Source organism: Elgaria multicarinata, chromosome 2 (genome assembly GCF_023053635.1).
Source record: "Elgaria multicarinata webbii isolate HBS135686 ecotype San Diego chromosome 2, rElgMul1.1.pri, whole genome shotgun sequence".
In the NCBI taxonomy this organism is placed as follows: Eukaryota; Metazoa; Chordata; class Lepidosauria; order Squamata; family Anguidae; genus Elgaria; species Elgaria multicarinata.
The window spans coordinates 156615343-156638706 of record NC_086172.1 but is presented as its reverse complement, the minus strand read 5'-3'; the positions used below and the strand labels follow the sequence as shown (position 1 = coordinate 156638706).

Below are 23364 nucleotides of genomic sequence, written 5' to 3'. Positions count from 1 at the left end.
GAGGGGAAGTACTGGCAAAGCAGTGCATCAGAAATGAAAGGGACTCCTGTGTAAATTCCACTCTGGAGTTACTAGTACACTTCTGCAAAGGTGCTTATAGGTCCAGTTTAATAAAGCACACCTAGAATTAATGGTGGGGAATAGAGTTGAAATGTTTCTTGCAGAACAAGGTGAAGCTTTTTTTGTTTTCCAAGGTCATAAGATGCCATGAGAAAGTCCTTCCTGATGCTAGTCATGACCCTCCATCAGTGGAAAATAGGGATTTACCTATATCATCTACGTACGCCCTTTTATTACAGATGGCATCCTCTCTGTCACCTCTTGAACCAGAGCAGGCATTTGTGCATGTGGCATTAAATCTGGATTATTTCTGGACTATTTACAAAGATCTGAAATGGATGATGTCATATAGATCACTGGGTAGTTGCCAGATGGTAACCGCTTTAAGTCACTCCTAGCTTTAACTGGATTTTTGGAACAGTAACCTACAAGAGAAAATCTCTGTATCCCATTATGAACTCCCTGAGCAGTCTATTTAATCAGGGTTTGTAATTTGATTTATAAAATGTTAAAAAAAAATTAAAGATCCGCTAACCCTTAGCTTTGGAGCAGAAGAAGCTCCCTCCCTATCCCCAGAGAATGTTATTATTCCACTATGTATTCTGCTTGAGCATTTGACAACAGAGCTCTTGAAATATCCATGGGGAAACGGGTGAAAGTGCCCTCCTTCCCAGATGTTGCAAATTTGATTTTGTAATTATGTATGCATTAAAGTAGGTGAGTAAGTACATTTTAATTTACAGTACCAGATAATATGCCTATACAAGAGTGGGTGCTGAGAGAGAATTTCAGATGCCCTGTTCCTTCAAAATAAAAGGGGGGAAAGTTACTTGCAGCTGGATTTATTTATTTATTTATTTATTTATTTATTTATTGTCTTATATAACATTGTGCACGAAGGTAGCAGACCCCTTTCTTAATTTATCCTTACAAATACCGCTTTGCGATCCAGAACAGTGAAGCAGAATGTTAGATTTTCGAGAGCTGGACAAGAGATCACCTGAAGACATACTGCAAGTCTGTGATAGGTTTCACTAGAAGAGTATGAGTAAATGCAAGGAATCTCTTCTCTCCAATTCACCTTTGCTCTCCTTCCACACTCTAGAAGCCCGCTGGCAAGACCTTTCCCATACTGGAATTTGGTCCTCAGCCTGAAAAAAATTCACCCCTTTTCCAGAGCGTCTCCACTTTATCAGTGTATTTAATGAATAAATACAGAGATTCTTACATTAACCTTGTGGTTAATAATAAAGCTGCTGGCTGTAGTGAGGGCTTAATCAAAGTGTTGTGATTAAGAGGGTATTAGAAGGGGAAAATTCTCCTACTGGATCATTTACCAGTAAAGTGAGGTAGGTAGTGACATTGGAAGTTCATTGTTCTCCAGTAAGCAGCAATATAACCACGTAGAGGTTTTATTATATGAAGCAGCATTTAAGTATTATTAATAAATAAAAATAAACTGACAAATACAGAGCAGGATCTGGGTTTTTAATGTGTCTTAATGGACTAAATATCTTTAATATTTTTCAGGGCACACACTCTATCTCCAACTGATCACCTGGCAGCATTTTATCTAGCTTTGCAGTTTGCTATATCCCGGCAGGTTAGTTTAAATATTGACATGTTTTTAAAAGCTGAATTGGTTATGGCAATAACTACTATGCTAAGCTGAATTACTTTTATTTTCTGCTGCATTTGTGTTTCTGAAAATACTAAAGGTTGTGAGTGTGTGTTTCAGCAGAATTTCATCCTGAAATATCAGGAATATATAAAGAATAGTTGAGTAGTTATTGCTCACCTCTGTATGCCTACATTCATTTTTGATCTTCGTGGTAATTTGGTTTATGAAGAAGTAGAAGTATCAGTTGCAGATGCTTTGTACCTTGAAAACAAGGGTCTGTTTTCACTAAGAACGACTGGACACATATCTAGGAAGCCTCTAGCCTCCATAGTCCAGATGCTGAATCTTCATTTCACACTCAACCTTCTTCTCCCTCCCACAAAAGCCCCATTTCAAAATGCGATCTAGTGCCTTGTCATCCTGGCCTAATCTACACCCAGCAGCATATTGCACTATGAAAGTGGTATGAAAGCGGTATATAAAAGGCAGGAGCCACACTACTGCTTTATAGCACTATTGAAGTGCACTGACAACTGTTGGGGCTCATTGACACATACCATATACTGCTTTCATACCACTATATCCTGCTTGGTGTAGCTCCTACCTTTTATATACCGCTTTCATACCACTGTCATAGTGCAATATCCAGCTTGGTGTAGATTAGGCCCCTGTTTGTTTGTTAAGGAATGCCTCCCATTCTTCTAAATAGTACTGTACTAGGAAACTCCCATGCCAAGTGCAGCCCAAGAAACTGTATTTTAGAGGACAGAGGTAAAGAAAATGTGCATGCTGTTGTGACCATAGTAGTGACAGTATGCCACCCCACTTACTGCTGTGGTAGCTGCTGGAGCCACTGAGAGGCCTGGGTTGCTGCTGAATCAGTGGGCACCATTGAAGTTTCCAGTGTTGCTGTTTCCAAGAACACACTCATCCATGTTCAGCATGACCTCAGAAACAAAAGCCTACTTCTCTGGGAGAGGCGTTGGTGGCGAGGACATATTTTGAGTGGCTAGCAAGGCCAGCCAATAATTGTGGATCCCCCGTTCAGTTAAAGTTAAATTTGTTCCTTGCAGGCTTTGGGGCATTTGAATTATAACACAAAGCTTTTACTTTGTTTTGTTAAAAGGAAATATTTTACACTGTTGAAATCCCAAAGCCTGAAACATCAAGGCCTCTTCCTAGCACTTCATACAGTTAGATCATACTGAGCTGTTTTGCATTTGCAAGGCAAAGGGAAGGATTAAAAATTTATTTTAGGGAGTTGATTTCAACAAGGCAGTTCACATACTTGGGCTACTTTTCATTGCTGATGGTCGATGCTGTTATGCAATGGGAAGTTAGAAAGAAATGTTTCCCTCAGGAGTGGGATAGGAATACATCTTTGGAGTCGCTGTCCATTCCCATTTTTTTTTCCATAATTGCACATGCAACCTGAGAATGTGTGGCGGTAATAACTCCTTTCAGCTTTTCTTTCACATAGATACCAGAAGCTTTGGGTTACGTTCGTCAGGCTCTTCAACTTCAAGGAGACGACGCTAACTCTTTGCACCTCCTTGCCCTCTTGCTGTCAGCTCAGAAACACTACCATGATGCTCTGAATATCATTGACATGGCCTTGAGTGAATACCCAGAAAACTTTATGTGAGTAGTTCTTTCCATTCCCTTATATTTGCATGCTCAAAGTAGCATGATTGGTAAAAAGAAGGGAAAACAACTTTATGCTTTGCCGATAGGAAAGTGAACCGCTCTGTTGCAAAATGATAATTTTCTCAGCTTAGTTGTATCCTGGCATTCTTCTGTTGGTTAAATTCTTTATAGTTGTTTTTCTTTCCTTACTAATGAGCATCAGAAAATCTAAGGAGCGTAGTTTGTCGTAGTGGACAAATATCAGTCGGCAAACTCTGCATCAACTAGACATTGTCAAATGTGGCTTTTTTAAAATAATTCAGTTAATATGTAGTGTTTGCATGCCAGGAATATTTATTTACTCCAGCTTTTATCGCCCCCAGTCTCTAAGGATTGGTTGTTAAAGGACAACAACTGTTAAGTGTTTACTTTCTGTCACAGCTTTTCAGAAAAGTGAAGGTTTCCCTGCAGCTGTAACCTCGGAATAGGGATATGTTTTCATGGAATCGTGCATCCTTGTTAGTTCTCATTGACACATGGTAGCTGAGTTCCAGATATATGGGTGATTCTTGTCTACATGGGCTGAAGTCAATTTGCGAGGCTGAGAGTTTGTAGTTTGTGTGTTATTGGATTATTCTACTATGCACCTTGCAAACTTGGAATACTATAAGGCAGATCTGTTATACAGATTTGAAGGGCCTCCATTCTTTGCTTCTTGATCTTAACTTGGAGTTGGTTCAGTGCTGCATTATGTTGTGTCATTTATTTTATTGTTGTTCGTAACTTATTTTATTTGGTGATCTGCTCTAAGAATTCTTTGTTATACAGCCTCACATACAAAATGTAAGGAAGTAAATAAAATAAAAAGTATAATTCTTGTCTCTGAGAGTGCTTCTGGCAAGAAGATTTTGAATACAGCATATCTTATACCTACAATCTATGTGGGGGCTATCCTAGTCCCCATAGTGATTACTCCTTGTTGAAACAACAGGTGGAAATCTTACAGAATCGGTCCAAAATAAATGCTGCGTTCAGACTCTGGGCAGTATCCAACTGAGACATTCTGGTAGCGCAAATGTTGCTGGCTAGCATAAACTAAGTTTTGAATTATGTGCAAGAGGAAAATCCCACTAATACTATGTTTGCACAAGCATGGTTGCACAAGCAATTGTGCATTACCTTTGTGAAACCCATTGTACAACCCATTGTGCTTGCACGTTCCACCTGCACATCTGCTTGTGCCACCCATTGGGCAACAGGTTGCACGACAGAAAGAGTTGACAGAGTTCCCTCATACTATTTGTGTTTGCAGAATGACACTGTTGGATACTGCCTATAATGTCAAACCATTTATTTATTTATTTATTTATTTATTACATTTCTATACCGCCCAATAGCCGGAGCTCTCTGGGCGGTTCACAAAAATTAAAACCATTCAAAGTATAAAACAACAGTATAAAACCATAATATAAAATACAATATAAAAGCTCAACCAGATAAAAACAGCAGCAATGCAAAATTACAAATTTAAAACCATGTTATTTAAAATTTATACATTGTTAAAATGTTGGGAGAATAACAAGGTCTTCACCTGGCGTCTAAAAGCATATAATGTAGGCGCCAAGCGAACCTTCTTAGGGAGCTCATTCCACAGCCGGGGTGCCACAGCAGAGAAGGCCCTCCTCCTGGTAGCCACTTGCCTCACTTCAAAACCATGACTTAACATGGTAAGCCTGGGTGCACCAGTTGCTGGGAAACATGGGTGGGAGGGTGCTGTTGCACCATGTCCTGCTTGTTGGTCCCTGGCTGATGGCTGGTTGGTCACTGTGTGAATGGAGTGCTGGACTGGATGGACCCTTGGTCTGATCCAGCAGGGCTCTTCTTATGTTCTTACTATGTCTGAACCTACGCCAGCCTACAAACTGTTGTTTCTGAGGGGCTGCCAACCTAGGATATCAAAGCACACTTTGAAGTTAGTTTACAAAGAACAGTTTGGGCTAATTATGGTTTGCACCTATGTCTAAATCTTTCACTGTTGTCTGAATATGACTTGAACTCGGTCTCCATGTCATCAATGCTATATTCTGAATTGGGTGGTTCCAGGCTGTTATTTAATATAAATTATAGATTGAGCCTGTCTTCATGTTAAATACCTACTAGAAGGGGTAGAATTTCTCTCCTATCCCCCCATGTGCTGGTAAGCAGAATGCTAAGTCAGTGTATTTTTTTTCTAGTTGGCATAGCAATACCCTTGTGCCTTCTAGCTCCCCTCATAGAGAATGCAATATGAACATTCTGTGTGCTGTGTTAAGTAATTTGTACCAAGTAGCAACAGGATGGAGGAGGAGTTTTTGCTAAATTATGCATTTTTAATTTCTTTCCCCCCACCAGATTACTCTTTTCAAAAGTCAAATTGGAATCGCTCTGCAGGGGCCCAGATGAGGCACTCCTTACTTGTAAACACATGTTGCAGATCTGGAAATCCTGTTACAATCTCACTAACCCCAGGTAGGACAATATTTAACCAGCATTGTGAATCAACTAATTAACATGGATTTTTTTTAAAAAAAAAATCAAACAGATGCATGTAAATATACTTTATTCTTTGGATATAATATCCCAGCTTATAGTTCATTAGAATGTGTGTGTTTTTTTAAAAAAAATCTCTAAGTTGCTTTTCTGTTATTGGTGATGGCACATATGAATGGGCCTGACTTGATTTCTATGTTTTAACTGGACAAATCTGAACTGTTCAGCTGGAGTAGCCTTTAAAGACAGGAAACAAATTTGTCTTTCATACCAGGGATGACTGTGGGCACTTTTGTTGGGATATACCATATTTCTTCGATTCTAAGACACACTTTTCCCCCCATATAAACCTCTCTAAAATGGGGTGCCTCTTAGAATCGTGTGTGCATTTATTATTTCTTAGAATCAGAGCTTTTTTTTTCTGTTGGTGGTACTGAAATTAGGGTGCGTCTTACAATCAATGGCATCTTAGAATCGAAGAAATACGGTATATTTTTACGGTATATACGGAAAAGAAGCTGCAATAGAATAATTCTCAGCCATCCTCAGTTATCTAAGATGGGGTCCCCAACACGTCACTGATGGGGACCTCCAATGGCTCTCATGAAGCTCTGCACTCTCTGTTCCCTTCAGAATTTTATTTTTAATAAAAAGCTTGAAAAACATTAGGGTGCCACGTTCTCCTTCCACTACCTGAACCTGCTGCTAATCAGTTGCTCAATGGGCAGGATGAGAAGGAAAGAGTTTCTTCTTAGCTCCACCCAGTCTTCTTCCATTCACACAGACCTTTCCCATGTGCTCTCTCTAGCTTTTCGCTCCCAACCTCTAGCCTTGCTATTTCTTTCTTTCAATCTCAACTCCTCTCCTCACTATGGGCTCATCTACACAAAGGAGGGTATTCCACTATGAAAGTGGTATGAAAGCAGTATATAAAAGGCAGGAGCCACACTACTGCGTTATAGTGGTACTGAAGTGCACTGACAACTGTTGGAGCTCATGACACTTCTACACCAAGCAGGATATTCCACTATGAAAGTGGTATGAAAGCAGTATATGGTATGTGTCATGGGCCCCAACAGTTGTCAGTGCACTTCAGTACCGGTAGCAGTAGTGTAGATCCTGCAGTGCACTTCAGTACCACTATAAAGTAGTAGTGTGGCTCCTGCCTTTCATATACCGCTTTTATACCACTTTCATAGTGGAATATCCTGCTTGGTGTAGATGAACCCTATTTCTCTCCATTCCTCGCCCCTAGTCTTGCTCTTCCATATCCCCCTCTGTCCTGCTGTTTCTCTCCATTCCCAACCTCTAGTCTCAATATTTCCCCCCCGCCACCTCTTTATCTTGCTGTTTCACACACACACCCAGCCTCGCTCTTTCTCTCCCTTCACCTTGCTCTTTCCCCCTCCCTTCCGCTTCCAGCCTTGCTATTTGTCTCTCCCGCTACCTCTTTTGGCTCTCTAGGCTTGCATGGCAGCCATTATATGACTAGCCACATCCTCCATGGGAGCCGTTTTTGGTGCTACCAATAGCAGTTTCTCCGGATGTGCCCATGGATCCAAAAAGGTTGGGAACCCTTGATTGAAGATATCGGTGAATTAACCATGCACCCTAACTCTCTACCAGTCAAAGGCAATAATGGTAGAGGGTTAATACAGGTAGCAGAGATTCTGATTGGCTTTCAGAACCCACCCACCCCCACAAAGGTATTTAATCAAGCTTTGTTTGGCATAATGAGAGTTTTGAGAGTGGAAAAAATGCCTCTGGTAACTCTTTACAGTGTTCTTACACTAAGTTCCTGTCAAGGTTTTTTTTAAAAACGGCTGAAACCTAAATACATACAAATTGCATATCTCTAAATTGAAAGGCTCATATGAAAGTATGATTAAAAAGTGCAAAGAAACAGCAATACTACACCATAGCAAGCCATTTAAGAATAGCAGTCCACCCCATGTGACACTATTAGATCAACAAGTTCCCCCCTGCAGTGTATCACATTTCTTTTTTTCAAATTCTCTAAGAGCCATTCTGTAATAACCCTGTCCCTGCTGTGAGTTAACAACCTTCATGTGGCTCTCTCAACCTTCATGTTTGCGCATGCATCTGATTCAACTAGAGTATCTTCATTAGCCTTGTAGATGACATTCACAGCCAGATTTCAGATCTTTTAGTTTGACTGTCTTAAACAATAATTCAGGCTGGGTAGAGGTCTTGAAATTTTAAATGAGTGCATCAAGATGAAACAATCCTTATATATTCTATTTAAAACCTGGGATTTTTATCTCACACTTCTGCAGCATAGATATGGCCTCCCTCAGCTCTTTCAAAAATTAGTTTCATTCAGTACATTGATGTTGGATGTGCTGTCCCAACTCAATGATGGCATGCGGAATGCAGTTGAAACTGCCCAGTAAGGTTTTAGGTTATTACCAGAAAGATGGTGTAAAACCTAGATTTGCATGGATAGTTCCTGTTCTGAAGGTGATAAAGCTTTCAGCAGGATTAGAACAACATTTGATCACCTTGTTAATCTTAAGCATAGATATGCACAACAGATGTTAAGTGAAATAACTAATGACTTCTTAACGAGAGAAAATACCCCTGAGGAAAACTTAGTTGAAAATGTTCATTTATTATTCATTTATTATTTATTTATTCATTCATTCATTATTTATTTATTTATTTATTACATTTTTATACCGCCCAATAGCCGAAGCTCTCTGGGCGGTTCATTGGTATTTTTTTAGCTAAACCTAATATCTTGTAGGTCCACGTGGCTGGTGTCATTTTTGAAAAGAATGGAATTTCAGTTACAAAATGAGAACACCATGTCATTGCTAGGGATTTTGGAGAAATCTGCAATGAATTCAAATGAATTTGGATTTCTATGAATCTGACCTGCGGGTTCCACAGGAGACTAGTTTTTTGGGGGGGTGGGGTGAGTCATATTGACTTACAGATGTTTTTTCCCGGGGGGGGGGGATTTGTGCTAATTTGCATTAGCGCTAATGCACATTTGATCTATTTCATGCTAACTCCTGTTAATCCTGCTCAATCTCTCAGCGGCTTTTGATACCATCGACCATGGTATCCTCCTGGATCGACTCCGTGGGATGGGCATCGGAGGCACTGTGTTACAGTGGTTCCGGTCCTACCTACGGGGTCGTTTTCAGAGAGTAGCATTGGGTGACCAGTCCTCGGCCTCCTGGCAATTGAGCTATGGAGTGCCGCAGGGCACCATCTTGTCCCCAATGTTATTTAACATCTATATGAAGCCGTTGGGAGCGGTCATTAGGGGACTTGGAGCTAAATGCCATCAATATGCTGATGACACACACCTCTATCTCCCTGTGACAACTGAATCAGGTGAGGCTGTGCAAGTCCTGGACCAGTGCCTAGACTCAGTAATGGGCTGGATGAGGGCCAATAAACTGAGACTGAATCCTGGCAAAACGGAAGCCCTGTGGGTGAGTGGTTCCCGAGTCCAGGAGACAGGCTCGTTGCCTGTTCTGGATGGGGTTGCTCTGCCTCTGAAAGAACAGGTTCGTAGTTTGGGGGTACTCTTAGACCCATTTCTGTCGTTGGAGGCTCAAGTAGCTGCCATGGCTCGGAATGCCTTTTACCATCATCGGTTGGTTCACCAACTACGGCCTCTCCAGGACAGGGATAGCTTGACCATGGTGGTACAGGCATTGGTAACCTCAAGGTTGGATTACTGCAACACGCTCTATGTGGGGCTGCCCTTGAAGCTGCTCCGGAAGCTGGAACTAGTGCAGAATGCTGCAGCTCGGCTGTTGTCTGGAGCTGCCCCTTTCCAGCATGTAACTCCTCTGCTGAGGGAACTGCACTGGCTGCCTATTCGCTACCAGGCCAGGTTTAAGGTTCTTGTACTTGTGTACAAAGCCCTAAACAACTTGGGACCAGGATACCTGAGAGAGCGCCTTCTCCCTTACCAACCTGCCCGGTCACTGAGGTCATCCGAGGGCCTGCTCCTGGTGGTTCCACATAGATCCATCCTCCGATTGGAATCCACCAGGGGAAGAGCCTTCAGCATGGTGGCGCCCCTCCTGTGGAATTCCCTGCCTCTGGATGTCAGGCAGGCTCCAATCTTGTACTCCTTTCGGCGCCTCCTGAAAACATCTTTATTCCAAGAAGCCTTTCTTTAATATGCAGCCTTGGATCTCTGTTTTTGCTTCTTTTAAATTTTGTTTTAACTGTTTTATTCTGTTTTTATTTTCATTTTATCTTGTACACCGCTCTGAGATTTTTCAGTGGGGAGCGGTATATAAATATTCTAAATAAATAAATAAACTCATGTGCATGAGCGCATTTGCACAACTGTGCACTAATGCTAATTTACTAATGGAAATTAGCATAAGTAGAACATAATTCTGTTTAAAGAAATTGATTCCATCAGTGAACGGACGATGAAACGAAAGACACTAGACTTTCAGCAAAACACAGACGCAACAGATTTATCAAAATCCGTACATCTATAGTATTGCTGACAAATTTGAAACTCGTCCATCTAGTAATCATGTTTGTTATATTAGTACAAAAGTTAATAGAAAAAAGTAGATCTATTCGTATGAATATGGTAGTGTTGATTTTATTGGCTTGAATCCAGAGAACCATAAGTGGAAAGACAAAACACATTAGTGCTGTTTCTTGAATGAGTATCAACAGAAAACTCCCTGCATTGTAATGCCACTATGTATCAGGTCTGGCGTACAGCATAAGAAATAGCAAATAAGGAAAATACAGGCCGTAGTGTATAAACTCTAGTCTAGGCACTGGCAACACATACCCCCCTCATTCTCTGTCACACCATCAAAATTCAACAGAGGCTTCAAAAGGATAAGTTTAGCTTGTTTTCAACCAAAATTGCCTTTTTGAAGCCTCTGTAGCAGTTTGCCACCAAAATTCTATTTTTTAGCTACCGCACTGCCAAATTTTAGCAGCCAAATTTTAACTTAAGTCCCATTCATTCAATGGGTCTACTCTACTCTGGAGACTACCCAAATATAAATGAAAGGTACTGAAATTGTCAAGAATTCTTTTCATTAAGGTGGTTCGCACAACACGACAGCCCACTGTAGGCTATTTAACCCACAGTGAGGCTGTGGGGCCCGGGGTTTCTTTTAGATACATAACCCATGCTCAATCAGTTCACATGATGCAGCAACCCTCAACTGGGGTGGGGTCACATATGCAATCTAGTGTCATGGGTTAAATAACCCATGGTGAGCTTCAGTATGTCCTCCAAAACCAGTCAATGTCTTTCATGGTTCATAGCGAAAGTATTTGCATATTGACATAATTGTTGTTTACTTTAGGGGTTGCTTGATGCAGATTTAACACAGCCAGCCCTGCAAGATCACAAACATCCACATGCAGATTTATCATTGTATCTTACCATTATTAACACAAGTTAAAATTAAGATGGGAAGACTACTAGACCATATTTTAGAAATGGAGTTTAATCAGGGCTCTGAAATAGTTTCGGAGCATCCCTGGGTTCACTTTAATCAGAGGTAATAATGATGAACCAGGGGACATATGATTCCATGCCTGCCACTCAATCCATTCATGCTGGATCAAATTATGTCTGCATTTGGCCTCGTAGTAGTGTGGACAGGTCCTCTTATTTTGTAACAGCAACACTGCTAATATTACTACTTCTAACAAAACACTATTATGGTTAAATTTTCAGTCTTCAATGATGTCACATCCTATGCACAATTTTTAATTATGATAACATACTTACAGGAGTGTGATTTAAATTAAGCATCTCAATTTGAAAAGGCAGTTTCCAAAGGCAAAGTTTCCAGTCCTTTTTCAATGAGTACTGGGGGAAACATCTGGGAAATATATAGTTAAATTAATTGTTCATTTAAAAACATTAAAAGCTGTTTTCAGTCATATTTGAGCTTACAAATTAAAAATGGATTGCAGCCTCTGCTCTTTGGCTAGGCTCAGAAGTAGCATTTTTCACCTAAAACACATTTAGAAACTATTTCCCCATTCTGTATTTGGCAAAACATCCTGCTTATCTGAATTCCAGAGTGCTGATCTGAGCAGTATGATGACAGTTTCCTTTTACACCTAATTTCAGCATGATATCTGTGTGCGCACAATTACAGTAATATGTTTATACCTCCCAACCTCTGCAGCTGTACTTGATATTGGCACAGAATTGAATCTTGTTCTGTCACTGCCTTTCTGATGAGCTTTATGCACTCGTGCCTAAAAATAATTTTTAGTAGTGATTATGCTGGAGAGTAGTGTGTATTTTTGACCTGTTCTGAAGCAGAAAAGTTTTTCTGTTCCCATGACAATTGAAAGTATATAATTTTCAAATAGCATGATTTGTTATCTCTCTTGGTTTCTTTAATTCTGTCATTGTTATAATGCTTCTCCTCTCTTAACTTCTACCATAAGTGTTGGACTTACCTCTTTAGGGCCTATTATGCACCTTTGTATTTTTTTAAAAAAAAAGCCAAAGCAATTTTAGGAAGCATTGAAACACTCCTTTGGTGAGGGGAAGACATGGATTCATGATGTCAGACTGGTTTCTAGTTAATAACTGCTGCTAACAGCTAGCTTCTGCACATACAGAACTGGTTTCCCTGAGCATGATCCAAGAGAGAAGACTGTGGTTTAGATCCAAACTTAAACATACTTCGAGTAAACCCATTGAAATCAATAAGATTTAAGTTAGAGTGTAACTTAAGTCTTGTTGCTTTCAATGGCTCTACTTTAGGTTTGACACAGGCCTTAGCTAGACCTACCTGATAATCCAGGATGGAGGAGGGAAGATCTCGCGTTGTGATTAACGTGAAATCCCTCCTCCATTTACACATGAGGTGCAACGACCTCAGGAAGAGAGGCATCGCGCCCGCCATTTTTTATTTTTAAAGGAGAAGCAGCACATGAACATTTGTGCACTTTAGGTAGGTCTTTTTAAAAATTTAACTTAATTTCTCTGCTCCCCTCACCCTAGCCCCCGATGGGTGCAGCTCCTGGAGCTGGGTCAAACCGCGGCAACAGGCCACATGTTCCGCGGTCTCAGGCTCAGCCAAGACCATGGAAAAAGCGGGCCCAAAGGGGAGGGCTCTGTCCCAGGGCAAGGGAGGGATGATCCCTCCCTGATCCCGGGATCCCCTGTGCGTCATGTGGGCACACAGGGACGACCCTGGGGTTTGCCCTGTGATAAAGCCTGGTCTAGCTAAGGCCTAAGTCTGGATACTACTATCTCTCTTAGGGTGAGGAAATCACAGGCCGAGGGGCCAAATCTGCCCCTCCTGGGGTCCCAATTTAGTCCTTTCTGGTTTCATAGAGGCCCCCGCCCCATTCCCCATTCCCACCAGCCACATATTGTGCAGTTTCCCCACCATCCTAGAAGGTTGAAATAGCTCTCCTGAGGCTCAGCTAATGGTAGTAAGATAATTAAGCTATTATATAGTATTTTGGCTTTACCCACCACTGGAATACAACCCCTGAGAGCTCCTTTGAAATTGAATCTGGGCCTCAGGGTGAAAGAGGTTCCCACCCTTGCTCTGGGAACTCGGATATTAAAAATTAACCAAAATTAATACCCAGCTGTGGCAGCCAGGATCAAATAGTAACGGTTTCAGTTCAGTGTTCTTCTCCCAAAACTGCCTCTTTAGCAAGCATTCCCAGAGTGTCATTAATACCCAAAATTAATACCCAATGTGGCACCCACTGACATATGCCAAGGTGTCTGCGGCTCTTCCCACTCCAACACACTTTCTACAATCCATTAAAAAAAAACATTTTCAAGAGCATGCTTTCGGCCAAGGCTGCAACAATGGGTGTTCTGTTGAAGCAGAAAACCACGGCTCCAAAGGAGTGGTTTTGTGTTTGGGGGATTACACTCCCACCTCTGACTTGTACTCAAGTTCTTGGATAAGTTATTCATCTTTTAGCTTCACCCATTGGCCTTCTGTGAAATGAGTTTTTCTGACTGACCATGCCACCTGTGGTAATCATTTTGTGACAGAGCCCATCATGTTTTCTCAAATTTCCAAATGTGCCACTGGCCTGAAGTACTATTTTGTGAACCGCCCAGAGAGCTCCGGCTATTGGGCGGTATAAATAAATAAATAAATATGTAATAGGCAGTCATCGTCGTCATCATCATCATCGGTAGTTGATAATAAGTGGTAATGATAATAAAGGTAATGATGATGACATTGACAACAACTGCAGTCGGTTACAGGGGAGAAGACAGGCTGCCAAATTTTGAATCACCTTTCAAAGGCATTCCCCCATACAGTGCTTTATTTATGTATTTATTATATCCCACCTTTCTTCCATTCTGGAACTCAAGGTGGCTACATGTGGTTCCCAGGTGGTCTCTCCTCCAAGCACTGATCAGACCTAAACCTGCATAGCTTCAGTAAGGTAGCTGTCTCATGTGCCTTCAGACTATGAACACAGCCTTCCTCGTTCATGGATCACCATCCTCATTGAGCACAGAAAACCAGATCTAGAATGTGACCTACCACACGCTTTGAGCCAAATGCACATGTATCACTGAGCCAATCCTGTTAAGGGAGCCCTCAGTAGGCCTGGGAGTTCTCTCACCATCTCTAGCCCTTTGCAGGCATTTGCCTGCAACATGAGTATGGCTAAAGTGGGATCAGGGCATGTATGAACACATACACCTGTCCCCAAAGTGTCTTTGGGCCCCTGGCTATGTTATACTGTAAATCTTCATGCATTCAGTTCAAAGATCTGATTAGGGACTTGTGAGCCTGTTGGGCTGACAACACAAAGTCCTCTCCAATCAGAATCCCATAGTGCTCTTGTATGGACGACCCAGCTGGAAGCAACTGGGACCAAACTGGGGGCCGTGGACCATCCAGACAAGTTGCCGTAAGGGATAAATTAACCTTCATCTTTATTTTCCTTCTCAGTGATGTTTGGCACGACATTGTTCATGTATCAAAGAGATAATTAATACAGCAGTTTCCAGGAAATGTGTTCTGACTGATGTAGTAGTTATTACTTGATAAAATGGGCTAAGGAAGGTTCCCTTCTGTTTCCTGTGGATTACTGTAATTGCATCATTGCACTTGGAATTAGCAGCCCAGCAATGCTGTGTTAGTGACTTGCAGAGTCTTTTGTACCGTTTTAACAGCAGCTGAACAAAGAAAGGAAATCGTTTCATTCTGTATACAGAACGTGCTACTCGAAAATGGATTTAAAAGTTTCATTGGGAGGAAATTGCCTAGAGTTCATTCAGATGAGCCAGGAAGCCATTTTAAAGTTTAGAGCAGATATGAAGAAACCAAAATTCTTCTACTCTTGCATGATTTTACACTTATCATGTCTCCCTGGGACAGTAGCAATGCTGCTGCAACCAGAGCACTAAGCAGTGTTGCCTTTCTATAGAAAAACAAATCCGCTTGTTAAAAATGCCCCTTATGCAACACAAAGAAACAAAGGTTGGTATTTACATGCAGACATTATGCAGCATCCATATACTGTTCCTCATTATTTGTTCTCTAGACTTCATTGCCTAGATCAGAAATCAGTACTACCCCATGTGAAAAAGTTTTAGCCATTGTGAGAGACATAGTTTTTAGTGGGTTGTATCACTGCTGTCTGACTTTTCAGGGGGCAAATGACACAGCACTGATCTATTTGTACTAAGAGATATGATGTAGCATAAACATCACAATTTACTTTTTAAGCTTTATATGACTAACGCCTTGGATTGTTTCCTATAGTGATTCTGGACGGGGCAGCAGTTTGTTAGACAGAGCCATTGCTGACAGGCGACAGCTTAATACAATTACTTTGCCAGACTTCAGTGACCCTGAAACAGGTGAGGATTAGTGTCTACAACAATAAAGTGTCTGTTAGATATTATAATCTTAAGTCTAGATTCTAAACCAATTAAAGCACTTGAGATAGCATGAGAATTATTCACTGTAATTTAAAGATTTTTAGAAACATCCCATTTGTAGCCTGGAATTGTTGTTGATGATGATGTCTCCTCCTCCTCCTCCTCCTCCTCCTCCTCCTCCTCCTCCTCGAATCATAGAATAGCAGAGTTGGAAGGGGCCTATAAGGCCATCGAGTCCAACCCCCTGCTCAATGCAGGAATCCACCCTAAAGCATCCCTGACAGATGGTTGTCCAGCTGCCTCTTGAATGTCTCTAGTGTGGGAGAGCCCTAAACCTCCCTAGGTAACTGATTCCATTGTCGTACTGCTCTAACAGTCAGGAACTTTTTCCTGATGTCCAGCTGGAATCTGGCTTCCTTTAATCTGGCCGCCGCCTCCTCCTCCTCCTCCTCCTCCTCCTTTTTATAAAGTCTGACTAAAGATTGCTAGATTGTTTCATTTCCTTCAGGAATCCATATGAATACTTAGTAAGTGAGGGGAAGGTCGTTTCATGGGGAGCACCATTTTACTTGGGCTTCGTAGGAAGTGAACCCAGAGCCAGCTTTATCATTAAGTGTCTGCTGGACAAATCCAGTTTAGCAGTTCTTATGTTGCAAATGAAGTGCTTCTTGCACAATCTATGGTACTCCAAAGAGATACTTTCCATTCACTTCCAGGTTCTCTTTCCCTGTATTAGATATTTCATACCCTAGTGAATCTCTCATTCTGTAACACTTGCCTTTGATTTCCTGGAAATCCAGCATGTTTTCTATGGGCACAGAAAAATATTCTTATCTCTGTGAAGTGGATATCTAATTAACTTGATATGGGTTCAAAGCACAACCCAGCTTATCACAGTAATAAATAAATAAATAAATAATGGGATGCTGATGATGGTGGTGGAATGGAAAATAGGATACTTAATACCTAAAAGTGAGACTCCTTTCTGAGTACCTGTGAGTGTGTGGAGTATTTTTTAAAAATTTATTCATGTTTTGTTATCCCTTCCCAGTACAAAATATGCATATGGACATAAAATTTGTGCATATGAATTGCAAGCTTAAATGCAACAAACAGCTGCTCTACTTTAGGGTCTTGTCTGTTTGTCCTCCCGTGTGTTAAGTGCTTTACATAAATCCATGTATGCTGAAGACCAAAAGGCCATAATTCAGAAAACTTGACATGTGCACCTAAAATATAAAGTGTGAATATGTGAAGCAGGCGTTTAAAACCTATATATCTTATATATAAGATGGCAACCTCTTTTTTTAATCAGGGGAAAGCCCCTTTAATGCCCCTTCTACAGGAGGTTTGATGCATTGTGTCTTTTCAAAGTAATATACAAGAACATCGTTGTTGTTGTTGTTGTTGTTGTTATTATTTTACAAAATTAAGATTTCAGTCCTATACACACTGATTTGGGAGTATGCCCCGCTGATCTTAATGTGGATTATTTCTCAATAGACATACATAGGATTGTGCTCTCAGGAGCATAAGACGTTTCAGTCATCGTAAATTGCTAACTATTTCCTGAATAACTTTTGCTTTGTGTGTGGTTGTTTGTACTAGCTAATTGAAAGCATACTTCAGTTTAGGGACTGTCATAACACAATGAAGACACATAAAATAAAAAATTATTGTACAACAAATCAGAAAATGAACCTGTCTTTGAGCACGGGGTAAAAGTAAATTGCATGATTTATCCATATTGTTCCCTAATCTGTCTATGTAATCATTCTTATGCCCATCTGTTTTCCCTGAAATATGAAACTACTTTATATCTTCTCAGGCAAACATTGGTCCGGTTCTCATGCTCATTATAGCCAGTGTGTGCCAGGCGCAATTTGCATAATCACCAGCCTGGCTCTGGCTTGTTGTGTCGTCCAAACCCATGTGGCATGGCTTGTTTGAGGGGGAACAACCCTCACCTCAGCAACAGCCCATGGATTATTTGAGGGCTGTTTCCCCCTCAACAAACCATACCACCGGGGTTCAGACAACATGACAAGCCATGACTGCGGTGGACGAAAAGGAACTGAGAGGCAGGTAAGAGCCACGCCTGGAGGGTGTGCGTGGAGGTGGGCAGGACAGCTGCCTAAAACTCCATTTAGCGCTAGAATGTCTGGTTATTATTATTTATTACATTTATATCCCACCTTTTTCTTCCTTCAAGGAACCAAAGGCAGTGTACATAATCCTCCTCGTCCCCTCCATTTTATTCTCACAACAACAACCCTGTGAGGTAGGTTGGGCTGAGAGTCTGACTGGCCCAAAGTCACCCAGTGGGTCTCCATGGCTGAGTGCTTTAAAAAGTCAGTCAGCCTGTTCAGGCAACATGCTAACCATGGTTAGGCTGCTTATCCGTTTGCAGCAAATGGTTAATGAGTGTGTTTAAACCATCTTTATGTAGACACCATGGTTAGGAATGGTTCACATGACATGCTAAGCCATGGTTCACACGACATGCTAAGCCATAATGTTTAGCTGAAAGTGTTTAACCACCGTGGCTTAGCAGGAACAGGGTCAGTGTGGCTTTCAGAATAACAGCTTCATGAATCTTTTTCATTTTGGATAAAGATAGCAGGCTGGCACTAAGTGGGCTCAGCAGTAGTGGGAAAGCAACTCCATGGAAAGATGTCTTATATCCAAAGTTCTTGAACAGGGCCAGCAGTCTGTTGTCACAAGAGGCCAATGGGGGAGACAAAGTTCTTTTACTGGGATGTGGCTATTTAATGAACTTCCACTGAGTCTTTTTTATTTTGTGATCTGGCTCACATCACAAAACTGGTCCATATCTGCTCCTCCCCCACCCGCCTGAATGATTATAGAATCATAGAATCATAGAATAGCAGAGTTGGAAGGGTCCTACAAGGCCATCGAGTCCAACCCCCTGCTCAATGCAGGAATCCACCCTAAAGCATCCCCGGCAGATGCTTGTCCAGCTGCCTCTTGAAGGCCTCTAGTGTGGGAGAGCCCACATTATGCCAACATTCAGATTCTAGGAGCCACCAGTCCCATTCTAGATCCAGATAGAACCAGGCCAGATCATAGTTTGGAGGCCATATTACAAATGGTGATGGATCGCATCCTGATCGCATCTCTGCTTAGAGGTTGCTGGTTTAGTTTTAGGGCAGACTTGCAGAGCAGGACTCTTAAAACAAAACAAAACAAAACACATCTGCCTAGCTATGCCTTTGTATCATAGGCCAGTTTGAATTGTGGTTATGGCAAGCTGGTCAACATAAACGAATTCCTAGGTTGTCAACTTTTAGCAGGAAGTGGATAACTGTAAGACAATTAGGGCTTAAAGGCCCTGTTCAGAAAATACCTTAAACCACGGCTTTAACCATGGTGAATAAGGCTTTTTGCCTTACTCACTGTGGTTAAAGCCGTGGTTTAAGATGTCTTCTGAACAGGGCCTTTAAGCCCTAGTTGTCGTCGAGGTCCCAGTATTAGAAGCACAAGTCGAGGAACCACCCAAAAAACAGTTCCAGCTGTAAAGGTTGGTCCTTGTCTGGCTGCTGTACCAGTAGTCAGGTTGCAGAATAGACAGTCTCCTGCATTGTCAGTTCTGGGATTCCCTATTTTACTAGAGAGCTAAAAAAGGTGAAGTGGGAGGGTCAGTAGCTACCTCAGAGATGGCATGCGGTTTATAGATTTTTACATTTTCTCTTTTCCCAGGCATTTAGCAGCATGTGATGTGTTTTAATCGATTCCAGATCTGTTTTTAGGTTTGGCTGACATCTCAGTGTTGTTTTTAGATGTATGTTGCCTTTGTGTATACTGTCTTTTTTTTACGTTTTTACGGTTTTAAATTTTGTATGCCATTTTTAATATTTTGTAAACCACCCAGAGAGGTTCAGCTATGGGGTGGTATAGAAATGTAATAAACGATGATGATGATGATGATGATGATGATGATGATGATGATAATGGTAATAATAGATCTCCTTTTAAAAATCTAAGCTATAGTTTCAATGGTGGTGAATCCTCCCACCAGCACATACACACACTGCTGTAACATCTGCAAAATATCATTCAGCAGAGCTGTTTTCAATGGTGTGCAGTCCAGTAAATCCAGGCTGTCTTCGCCCACTCATGCTCTACCAGCTGTGAAAAGTTGCCCACCTACTTTTCAAGTAGAATGGCTCATATGGGGGTAGAAGGGAGACGAACTCTATTACAGAATTTGAATTATGGGAGGATCCTGGAGCTCTTTTCTGCCTGGCTTATTTACATAAAATAGAATGATCCCTTGTATGACCCCTTAAGCTCCTGGGAGGAAAGGTAGGATGAAAAATTAAAAAATAAATACATGAGTTGCCTTTGATATTGTTCAGCAATGCAGAAGAGAATGTGTGAGTTGACTTGGCCTGAGCACAATGCATCAGGTCTCTTTGCTGCCTGGGTAAGATCAATACTCCCTTCCTCTTGGGTGCAGGGTGATGAAACAGGTCTCTTGTCTGCTGTCATTCAAAGATTATGTAAAATATGTAAAAGTTTGATGCTGATTACCTAGACAGTTATTGTCTTCTTTCTATCCTACATGAATATTTAGCAGCTTCAGGCATTCAGATATTAGGGATTAATTTCTATTTCATCTATTTATTACACATGTCAAATAGCACGCATTTCATATGTTTTCATAATCATTTTTCTTTCCAAAATAAATTGATTTGATTGAAATTAGTTTAATGCCTCCCTCTTAAAGTCTTAGTAAACATTTTAACACATTTTATTTCATGCAAGAAAATTGAGTTTTGCAGTGGTTCCAGGAAGACCTGTTGGAAATTATTGTGTCCCTATTTAGTGGTGGCTAAATGGGCTACACGGTTTGCTTTCTTTTTCTTTCTTGGCATCCATAAATCCATTTAAATCCTATTCCTGGCATTTTCTTTATAATTTTTCTCTTTCACTTTTTAGCTTCTGATTCCTCCACATCTTCATCTCTCTCAAGAACAGAATCTCTTCTCCACCTGTTTATATCTCCTCAATCTCCTCACCCTCATCCCAAAACTGATACCTTTGTCTGGCCCAATGCAACCAATCCATACTGTGACCACGTTCCTGGGCCCTGCGAACCTTCACTCTGTAAACTGATTTCCTCTTTCTGATAGGCGTGTTAGTTTGCTCTGTTTGTGCTTCTGATAATCTCTGTAACTGCTAAGCACCAGTCACATTGGAATGTTGTTGGACATCAAGGTATTTGGTATAGATGCAACCTACCTGTTTCGATACATTTGATTTTGATTTTTTTAAAATTTAAATCACTGGGGCATTTATGGGTGCCAGAGTTTTAGGCTGCAATGCTACATGTTTCTGCAAGGAAGTACTGATGGTTTCAAGTGGGCATGGTGTTAAATTAGCCTCCCAACTCCTCCAGGAAACTAGAAGGGCTCATAAAAGTTTACATAGAGGACTCACTAGAGGGCTCCATTGCCTCCCTGACAGGATAGAACAAGTGCTGGCATAAGGCTACTGCAGCATTGTGTTGGATCACAATGGCCCTGTTATGAAGCATACCAACAGTCCGTTGCACGAAGATTGGTTCCCAGTGTTGCTGCCATGCAACAAGCTGCTGTGGTGTAGTGCCCAACACTGGAAACCTGGCACCTAATTCTGACCATTATGTGTTTACATGAAAACGCACAAATGTTTTAGGTGTGGGGAAATGGGTGTATTGTGTAGGTACAGTGCTATGGAGCTAGGATTATGATGGGGATGCAGCAGGATGAAGAAGATTCCCATCTCTTGGCTGTGAGTCTGGAGTCTAAGTATGGGGAGGAAATGAGCTGTAGGGTGCCATTTGATCTCCCCTCGCCCCTCTCTGAAGCCTTCAGGTAGAGAAGAGTCCAGTCTGTTCTGGGGTCATGCCAATATTTCTTCATCCACATACATTTGCCCTTGCATAATGTGTGAAGCAGGCTGTTGGTAGAGTAAGCAATTAGGATTTCAGTCTTCATGCTCCGAATGTGCCAGTATCACAGGAGAAAGCCATTATTGATTAAAACTGGTTTTATACTGCCTCTTATCGCGAAGTGGATTATCTCTTGTACTGATCTTTGTATGGTAGGAACATAGTTGCCTCCACTACCTACATTTTATTGGTTTTGTTTCCTACCCTGCAATTGACTCATTTTAAAACGTTAGGATTTTTATTTGACAGAATTATTTTTATTTATTTATTTATTATTACATTTCTGTACCGCCCAATAGCCGGAGCTATTGGCAATAATTTTCATTCCTAGACATTGGCTTCAAGACGTGGAAGTTTTTATTCTTGTCCTCTGGTTGCTTGGTTTGTTATTGCTATCATAAATTCGTTTAATTTATCATTTGAGTTAGTTGTATGAGTAAATCCTTGTCTCTGGCACAGAATTGGATGACAGGTGCTAGAAAATAAGTGGCACAGGAGTGCAAATTAATCAGGTCACAATGAGTTGGATCCTATTTCATTTAGCCATTGAACGAATAGCTTTTGTGCTTTTATATTAATACTCATTCTGTTATCACTTGTTTGTTTAGGCCTGTCTGTGAGCCTGGTTCTACTCAGTGACAACTTTAAGAAAATTGTACCTCTAAGAGCCATGCTATACCTTATGCAGAATGAGGTGATAGGTGGAGATGGTAGAATACTGGCCTGTACCATTTCAGACTGCCAGTCAGGTATTAAAGTCGCACATCCAACAGAATACTATGCTAAACTTTTTGCTCTTGGCCAGTTTACTACATTTACAGTATAAACCTATTCATCTTTACTCAGAAGTAAGTTCCATTGATTTCAGTTGGGCTTACACCCAGGTAAATGATTATAGGACTGCAGCCTTAATGAAGGTTTTTATTTTAAATGGGGGAGGACTTCTTGACTGCAGTCTTAGGTGATAAAGTCCAGAAAATTGCTATAAGGTGTAGTTTAGTACTTGTTTTTTATGGATCAGAATCAATGTTGCAGTAGGTGAATATATGAGAAAACTCAAAATAGAGCAATGAATTAAAAGTTGGATGCTGATTTGGGTAGGGCTGCAGCTTAGTGGCAGAGCACATGTTTTGCATGCAGAGGGTCCCAGATTCAATTTCTGACATCTCCGGATAGAACTGAAAAACTCTCCAGACCCTGGAGAGCTGTTGCCAGTCAGTCTCAACAACACTGGGCTTGATGGACCAGTGGCCTGACTCCATATGAGGCAGCTTTGGATGTTCCTAACCTTTCAGAGATCCACTTTTCCCCCACAAAGGCTTAAGAAATTGAGGATTGGCTTTTACTTTGATGGATGCCAACTGTTGGAGAATGGTGGTAGACAATTTCCTTTTAAAAACCAAGTCTCTGTAGAACACACCACTATAATGTAGTATGGCCCATGTAGCATGAAACTGTTTGTTCCTGGTGAGGCTCTGTCTCACTTGGAATTCCAGAGGGATATCTTAAGAAAAAATGAGAAATTGCAGAAATGCAAATACAGAAGTAGGCTGTGAATTTTCTAGCTTTATTGAAAGACGCAGTATCCATACAGAATTTATTTATTTGTTTTACCGCATATGGTGATTTTGCAGAAACCTCCTCTTCAAACCCTGGCCTCATCTGCACCAAGCAGGATATTGCACTATGAAAGTG

At 41.1% G+C, this 23364-nt stretch overlaps 1 protein-coding gene across 5 annotated transcripts in view; it reads left to right on the top strand.

Annotated features, from left to right (window-relative positions):
* TTC7B (tetratricopeptide repeat domain 7B) overlaps positions 1-23364 on the top strand; it is a 128489-nt gene that overhangs the window by 57923 nt on the left and 47202 nt on the right. For 3 of the 5 annotated variants that reach the window (XM_063117966.1, XM_063117964.1, XM_063117963.1), the window contains 5 exons: positions 1591-1663; positions 3162-3322; positions 5699-5815; positions 15595-15692; positions 20676-20843. In XM_063117966.1, the coding sequence (XP_062974036.1) occupies positions 1591-1663; positions 3162-3322; positions 5699-5815; positions 15595-15692; positions 20676-20843 (617 nt within the window). The remainder of the gene's footprint in view (positions 1-1590; positions 1664-3161; positions 3323-5698; positions 5816-15594; positions 15693-20675; positions 20844-23364) is intronic. The other 2 variants (XM_063117968.1, XM_063117967.1) reach the window with 1 other exon arrangement.